We start from the raw sequence: 8,495 nt of genomic DNA, 5'->3' as shown, positions 1-8,495 counted from the left end.
GGGCAGAGCAGGACCTCGTCCTAAGGGCAGTGGACATTCCTCTTCACTCAGTCTCACATTGATGTTGCCGTCGACTCTAATCCCCACTTCATTTCCATGTCTTGTGGTTGAGTCATGTTTTCCCTATTCTATTTTGTTCCAGTTACATTATTAATGCAAGTCATATATTTTTCATTTATCTTTTATTTTTTTCTAGAACTCATCCATAAGCATTTCTTTTGGATCCTGAGTCTGTCTCCTGTAAAGTAGGAGAGGGTTTGAGGAGAATATTAGGCAGCTGGTAAATTTCAAATTTCCTTTAAAAGAAAACCAAATTGGATGCTTCCGTAATCTCAAAGCTGCATGATTTTGCTTTGGAAGGGTCATGCCGACACTGATGGAGGAACCTGTGTTCCATCCCGAGCCTGATGGAGAACACTAGCTTCACACAAACCTCGTAGTTTGAATATTCAGGAGGTTTTCGTGGTTCAACTTCTCACCAAGCGTGTATAGAGCGAGTGAGGGTCTGTCTCCCATTGGTGGAGACAGGGCACTCGCACTAGATAACCGTGTTGTGCGAGCACAGCCAGGACCTGGCTTCACTGAGTGACAGTGACTGTTGGAAACGACCCACCTGCAAGCGGAGCCACTCTAGGATTCTGCGCTTAAAATATCCGACAAGCGCCTTGCTGATGCTGTGCCGTGGTTCCAGCACTATGCTAGGTATGGTAGAGGACAGAAGAGGAGGACACGCCCCTCTCTGCCCCCAAGAAGTTCACAGTCTACTTGAAGCCCGAGACCTGCCGGCAGGGCAGCTGTGCAGCAGGCAGACCGCCGTGCTCCACAGGCACCATCACTTCGGCCTCTACAACAACCCCTCGAGTGAGGAGCCTGGGGTCGGCAGCATAATGCACCTCCTGCCCCCAGATGTCTACATTCTCATCCCTGAACCCCGTGAATGCTTCCTCACATGGCAAAAAGGCCTTTGCAGAGTGGTTAAGGGTCTTGAGGAGATTATCCTGGATGATCCAGGTGGGCCCAGTGTAACTGCAACGAAAACACTCTGTACAGGGGGAACTAGGTAAAGAGCTGGGCAACTAAACCCATGTTCCTCAGGGTACTTCACGGGGAAAGGGAAGACAATAGAATGGGAACTAGGATTTAATAGCGTGTGGCACTATTTGGGGCAAGCCTTTGTGTGGCAAGCATTCTGCTGGGCTCTTTGTATATGAGAGTTTCTTATTTTAACCACTAACGTATGACATGGATATTACCATCCCCATTTAAAGTCATCAGGCTCAAAGCTTTGGTGTGATATGTCCTAGTTAACAAGCTTATAACTTTGGAGCTGGGATTTGAACCTATGTGAATCTAACTTCAAGACCCATACTCTCTCCACACTGATCTCCTGTATAAGTGGAGGAAATACCACCTCTGTGTTTTGGTTTTGAGGCACCTCAAGAGGCTCACCTCGCATGCCTACTTTGATTCTCAAACTGTTGCTGTTCTGAGGATTCAGTTACCCAGGACCTGGGGTGGGCAGGGTCCTTGGGCAGTGGGGCTGGGAAGGCCCCAGGACGGAGTGGCTGGGATTAGGGAGCAGAGACTGGATCTCCCCGGGCCCACCTAGAGCCACCGGAGGGCACTGAATCTTGGGAGACAAAGGGGGCCTGGTTTACAGGCATCTACAGAGTGGGTGTGGAGAGCACCAAAGACGTCTCTCTCCAGCTGCACAGCTCTCTCTCAGGTGAGCCCAGATCGCAGAGCACACACAGCCCAGCTAAAAGTGCCTGCAGATGGGCCCGCCCACTTGGGATAAGTTTTCTCCTCCATCTCCTTGCAGTGATTTGCCATCTGCATCGGCCCTGCACTTTCAAAACCCAATTCAAGTTCGGAGAGAAAGCATATGCATGCAGCACCGGTTTTTTAAAAAGACGTCCAGTGGAGAGTGGTGTGAGCTCACTCACCAGAGCGCTCGTCAAGCTGTTGGGCTTCCCTGGAACTGCAGGTGGAGAACCCCAGCCCAGGATCCTGCGGTCACTCGGGGAATCCCCCCGCCCCCCGCCAGGGCAGGCATCCTTCTATGGCATTTCCAGCAGAGAAGCCTGACTGGACAGTTACAGGAACATCCTAAGAGATGGATTCCACTATTGGATGGAACTGTTGGAAGTTATGCTTCATATATGCTGAGACTACTGTTATCTCGTACACAAAAGTATGAGTTATTATTAAATTTGAAAATAAGTACCTGAAGATATATTAACTACATACCATTTTATCTAAATGTGGAGAGACACCATGACCTTTTCGTTTTAGAAATTGTTAGAAACTTTCTCTAAGTGACATTCAAATAATTTATACTGTGAAGGATAATTTGAACCCTTCCTGTTTTCAGAAGGCATTTTGTATCCGAAAGGACATCAGTGATGTTGGGGCCCTGTCTCATTTTAATGGCAAAGTAATTCTCTGTACAAATGCACTGAGTCTTCTAACATAATTAGGATCGATGATCGTCAAGACGGTTTCCATTGGTATCACACAACCACGTTGAAATAGCATATTTTCAGCTTTAGCATGTAAAAATTTTGTTCCATTTGAGCCAGAAAGAATTTCAATACATACACTAGTACTTAAAAAAAAAAAATACACCATAGGATCAATATAATCACGGATTTCTCTGCAAATTACCATTCCATTAGATGATTTCAGAAACCAAAGTGAACAGTTAAATAAAGCAAGAAAATGTATAAGCAGAAGAGATTATTAAAAATAAGTAAAAGCTAATAGCTATTGAATGCCTATCACGTGCCAGGCACAGTGCTCACACTTAAGTTTTCACCTTTACAATTCGGCAAGGTTGATTTCACCCTTATTTTACAGATGAAAAAAAAATAATAAAAAAGGCTTAAAGAGTTTAAATGACTTGCCCAAGATCACATAATTAGTGCTGCCACTGTAACTTGATCCCAGGTCTCTCAGAGCTAAGAGTCCACGTCCTTGCCACTGTTGAAGCTACACCTCTCATATGGGGAGGGAACAATACACACGGTGAAATAAGAAGCGATTGGCTATATTCAATATCCTGAGATAAGCCATAAAGGAAAATTATATAAAAAAGAATGTATATATATGCATGACTGAATCGCTTTGCTGTACAGCAGAAATTAACACAACATTATAAACCAACTATACTTCAATTAAAAAAAAGAAAAAAGCAATCAGGACGCGAGTCACCTGCAACAGGAAATGCAAAACAACAGAGGCTTCAGTAATGCAGGAGTTTTATTTCTCTCGAATGCAGAAGGTTGTCTGGGGCTTATAGGGTCCCTCTGAGTGTCAAGGATGGAAGCTCCTGGGCTTCACTTTCTCTGCCCTGTGAGGAATCATGATCCCAGACAGGGGTAGAGCGCCAACCATTACCTGTTCATTGAAGCTGGCGGAGGAAGGAATAAGGACATCCCACATCTTTAAGGACATGTCCCCAGAGTTGCTCAGATCACTGGCCAGAACTTACAGACTCCTAGCTGCAAGGGAGGCTAGGAAGGTAATATTTTAGGTGGCTTTGTGCCCAATTAAAAATCAGAATTATAAGGAAGAAGGAGAGAATGAATATTGAGAGAGACAAGTAATAGCCTCTGCCACAGTGAGCTTATGGAATATGCTAGGAATAAAATGTAGACCTGAAAGCCTTTATCTCCCCTTTCATGCAAGTGTATTTTCTATTAACAAAAAATGGAACATTAATTTGTATTTCTCTGGATATTTGAAGTATTTCATGAAAACATGTTAGTAGAGTAATAAACCCTCATTACCCACCACCCAGAATTAATCAATGCTAACATCTTCCTTCAGATCTTAAATAGAAGTCTTGGCTCAGATAAGGCCCCTTTGCTGCCACGCCCCCATTCCACCCCTCTCCCTCCCTTTACAGAGGCAACTACTTTTCTGAATGATGTGTTTCCCATTGATGGTTCTATATTTTCTCTCTATAAATAACAACAGTACTTTAAAAAAACTATATATGTGGCATACATGTCACCTTCTGACAGCTTGTTTTCATTCAATATTTTTTTAAGGCTAGCCACTGGTATTACATATCCAGTTCACTCATTTGAACTGCCTGTTTGCCATCTTATTGTCCGTTATACAATTTATCCACTTTCTTGTTCACGGAGATTTAGGGTCCATCGCCAACTTTTCCCAGATACAAGCAATTCAGCTATGATCAGCCACTAAGTCTCCTTGTGCACATGCGCGTGGGTTCCTGAGAGTACCGCTTCTCAAGATGCAAGAAGCATGTGAGTCACCTGAGAAGTCTTGTTAATTGCAAATTCTCATTCAGCAGGTCCGGAGTGGGACCTGGGTGACAGTCCTCAGGTAGAGCCCATGCTGTGCCTCTGCAGACACTGTGAGACTCTAGGTATACCCCTGGAGTTGTCAGGTCAGGGGGTACGTCTTCAACTTTCATAGCCACCATCAAATTGAAGCAATTGTTCCCATTTCTCCATTCTCACCAACACCTGATCTTGTGAGACTTTTTGCCTTTTGCCAATCTGAAAACATGAAACAACTAAGTCATATTTCCCTGATTATCAGTGACAATGATCACCTTTTCATACTGTTTTGACTATTCAAGCTTTTTCTGCTCATATATTTTACCCATTTTTCTAATGCAGCAGTTCTAAGTGTGGTCTGAGGACCCTGGGAGATCCAGGGAGGTCCACAAGGTCCTTCTTTTTCCAATTTCCTATCCACATGAGGCTCAATTTTCTTCACATACTTTAACTAAAACATACAGCAACAGACTGACTGAAGAAGCAGCTATCAGAATCCAGCTGTCTTCTATTGAGCCAGACATTAAAGAGATTTTCAGAAATGTAAAACAAATGCCTCTCTTCTCATTAAACTTTCATTTTGAAAAAGTTATTTTCCATAAATGTTATTTAACATGTATTATTTTAAATAAGGTAATACTTCAAAAATTCCTCTATTTTCATTTCTAATAGAGTAAATATCAGTAGATATAAACTACATACACAAAGCCACTTTGGGGTTCTCAATTTTTGAGAGTGTAAAGGGGACTTGATACCAAAAAGTTTGAGAACTGCTCGGTATTAATGCCTAACTGTCAATTGCTCGCTGATTTATAGGAGGTTCTTTTGTCATTTAATGTATTCTGGATACTAATTCTTTGTCAGTTATATGTATCAAAACATTTTCTCCCAGTCTGAGGCTTGTCTTTTTACTTATGTTGCCTATTGTTCTACAGAAGTTTTCATTTTGATGCCGTCCTATTTTCCTATAGTGCTGTGCTTTTGATAAGGATACTGTTCCTATTTGAAACAGGGAAAGTCTCACTGGGCTTTATGGAGAACCCTAGCTTTGGTACCACTGAATGAATTATGGAGGAATAAACGGGATTTCCCCTAACCCTCTCCCTTCCAGAACCCTCAAGCTATGCACCTTCTACACTTGAGCTAACTTCAATCAAGATGGTAGTTACCACTGAGCTTTAATGAGATTAAAGAAAAATATGTGCTCATGTATTTTTGAATATTCTGCTCTGCCTCAGACAAACAAAATCGAACGTCTGTGATCCACCAAAAATAACATTTTACCCTTGGCATAACATATGTTTCTGTTTTCCTCTTCAGAAGTAGATTGGAAATTCCCATAAAACTTAAAGCGCATTTAATTCAGCACATACACTTCTATCTGCAAATATTTTAACTGAAAAAGATTTAACTCATCTAAATTCAATAACAGTGTGTATAAAGCTTTTGTATTTAAAAAACGTTTTCGTATGTACTATTTTATTTGATCTTCATAATAATCCTGTGTGATAAATGGAGACAATATTATTATGCTAACAACTGTGTTAGAGATAAGGAAAACGAAGTTCAGAGAAGTTGAATGACTTATCAGCATCACACACAGGATTAGAACTGAAATCTAATTTCCAATCACAACTGATGAAGATCTCTTAAAAAGTATGGATGACTTTTGTCAATGAGAATAAAAGTGACAAGAAACCCCAGTCAATCCTCACATGTAGCAGGAATAAATTTAAACATGCCTGCATGGTTGGTACAGGGGAAAGCAAGGAAGGTCTGAAGGGCATTTGCAGGACACTCTCTACCTCTCAAGATGACTTCCTATTTTTTACTGAACAATAAATAACATGTGACTAATATGCCCTCCCCGTTCATTAATATTCCTATTCATAATTATGGCCAATTCACCTAGTTCAAATTAGAGGAAGGTGGTGAGTGTTCAGATGAAGCCTGGGAGGAAAAGACCAAAGGCAGAAAACTGGCTGGCATTTCACCTGAAGGGACCAAGAAAGGGGGGAAAGCAATTAGGCGGAATTAGCAATAGAAGTTAGAAAGGGAAGAAGGTAAAGAAAATAAACACCTATCTAAATGAAAAAGAAACAAACTAAAAATTAAGCTACAAATGCACATTTTCAAGTCCATCCCACAGAATGATCCGTATCATCAATACTATCCATGAAGCTTTCAGAAAAGACCTCGCCCTCGGGGACCCTGTGTTTTAGAGCTTATGCATAACTGAAGATTGTTTCATTTGAAGATTCAAGGATATAAGGAGAGAAATAACTTCACTGAACAGCAAGTACTTATTTCAAGCTAGTGAGTTCAAAGTTACTTTCAAGACCAACTAAAAGCATTGCCTATTTAATCCACCCTACAACCCGACTCATCACTGCTCCATATACTTGACCACACTCACTTATAAAGATTCTCCGTATTTCTTTTAATATTCATCTTTGCTACAGAGTAGATAATCTAGGGCATTAAATATCAGCCTTAGTGAAAAATCTTTCATTAAAAAAGTTTCTCTCCACTGAATGATGGAAAAAACAAAAAAACTTCTGAAAATAGTGAAAAAACCCAAGGCAGAATATTCCTTGTTAAATAGAATAAATTCTGAACCATCTGCTACCTTGATCCATCATGCTTCACAGCTGTCCCTATGCCTAAGGAGGACGCACCCCATAAATTAATTTGTTCCATCTCCATGAGCCAAATCAGAGTGAAAAACCAAAAGATATATCTTACTGTTAATTACCGGTAAAATCTCAAGTTAAATCAATATAATTATACCTTGAAGAGATAACTATTCTTGAAAAACAACCATAGATGTTCAATTAGTTTCTACTTATCATTGTCCTTCAGGGGAAAAAAATGCAGTAATTAACAACTGGTTATTTAGAAGTAGTTTTAAAATCAGAACTGGAATCATGGTATCAGGTGGAAAAAATCCATGACGATTTTAAAATGATCTGAGTCTTCAACAGATCACGAAGCATAACAAAACACAAAACCACTGAATCATATAAAAATACTTATCATATAAAAATACTTTCACTTAATGTGAAATTCACAAAATAAAACAGAAAGGAGCATTTGTACGTGTTAAAATAATTTAATTCTCCCTGTACATTTCTGTCCACATGAGCCAACAGAAGTCAAGAATGCATACTTTACAATATTTACCTGTTTTGAGACATTCAAGTCAATTCAGATGGCAAAAGTAGAATTCAATCACTAATGAAATGTTTAAAAAATATATATTAAACAAAAAAATGTTTTTACAAGATAAAAATAATCTTCCACAATGCAATAAATTGCAGATGACTGAAATTTTAGATGATTTCAGTTCAGTTTTTGGTGTCAAAATCTAGAGACAATCAAAAAGAAAAAGCATTGGCAGGATTTCTATCTGTTTTTACGTTTCTCTTTTTTGCTTCGACTATTTGTTACACTGTTTAAAGATGATGATGAAGGTGCTCTTGCATGACCTGTGGCCTTTAGATGGTCAAAAAGTTTATTCCGGGATGGAAATTCACTATGGCAGGTTGTACAGCTGATAAGAACATCACTCTGAGAAGGGAAAGAAAAAAAAAAAAAACCATAAATAAAAGCAAGTATTATTATCTGAGAGCAGTGCTTTCACGTTGAGATTAAATATCAAATAATTGCAAAATAAAAACCTTTTAACACAATGGACAGCTACTAAGACAGTCTCAACAGAGGCAGTTGTTCTTGGAAGTCGAGTTCCATTAACCAACACCATCAACTTTAAGGGTCCTGAGACATTCAACAGGACGTACCACATGGATAAGGCTTTGGATTTCAGAGTAATGGAAAACAGAACAGTAACTGTTCTGGTACAATCTGATATGTCCAGTGTGCTTCTGCTTACTTTAAAGAAAAAAACGTCAGTGGCACATACATAAATTCTACGTTTGTCAGGGAAAACTGTTGATGGAGCCACATCTACGCAGCAGGTGCAGAAGGGCTCACCAAATACACACTTACGTCTTCAGAATTAGAATTAAGGATTTAGATTATACTGCTTAAACAACAAGGTCCACTGAAGAGCTGTCAATATTATTTTGACCTACCACTGTCTGTGGTTCAGCAGGTACTCTGACAGATTTTTTAGTATCTTTGGTTTTCTTTCCTTTGGGTTTAGAAACGCTGGAAAATAAA

The 8,495-nt window shown here is 39.9% G+C and overlaps 1 protein-coding gene across 5 annotated transcripts in view; it reads right to left on the bottom strand.

Moving 5' to 3' along the window:
• Positions 1 to 3,243: 3,243 nt before the first annotated feature.
• The window catches only part of DNAJC21 (DnaJ heat shock protein family (Hsp40) member C21), a 32,032-nt gene continuing 26,780 nt past the window's right edge, over positions 3,244 to 8,495 (bottom strand). For 3 of the 5 annotated variants that reach the window (XR_014241847.1, XR_014241849.1, XR_014241850.1), the window contains 3 exons: positions 8,408 to 8,483; positions 7,497 to 7,883; positions 3,244 to 4,532 (listed from right to left, as the gene is read on the bottom strand). Coding sequence is in view for 1 of the 5 variants with exons in the window: in XM_082382336.1 (XP_082238462.1) it covers positions 7,719 to 7,883; positions 8,408 to 8,483 (241 nt within the window). In the remaining 4 variants the exon portion in view is untranslated. Of the gene's footprint in view, positions 4,533 to 6,221; positions 6,308 to 7,405; positions 7,884 to 8,407; positions 8,484 to 8,495 lie in introns of those variants that run through there. The other 2 variants (XR_014241848.1, XM_082382336.1) reach the window with 2 other exon arrangements.

The sequence above is a fragment of the Balaenoptera borealis genome (assembly GCF_965194805.1).
Source record: "Balaenoptera borealis genome assembly, chromosome: 2".
Lineage (NCBI taxonomy): Eukaryota > Metazoa > Chordata > Mammalia > Artiodactyla > Balaenopteridae > Balaenoptera > Balaenoptera borealis.
Note: the sequence above shows the minus strand (reverse complement) of the source record. Positions and strands in the feature narration are given on the sequence as shown.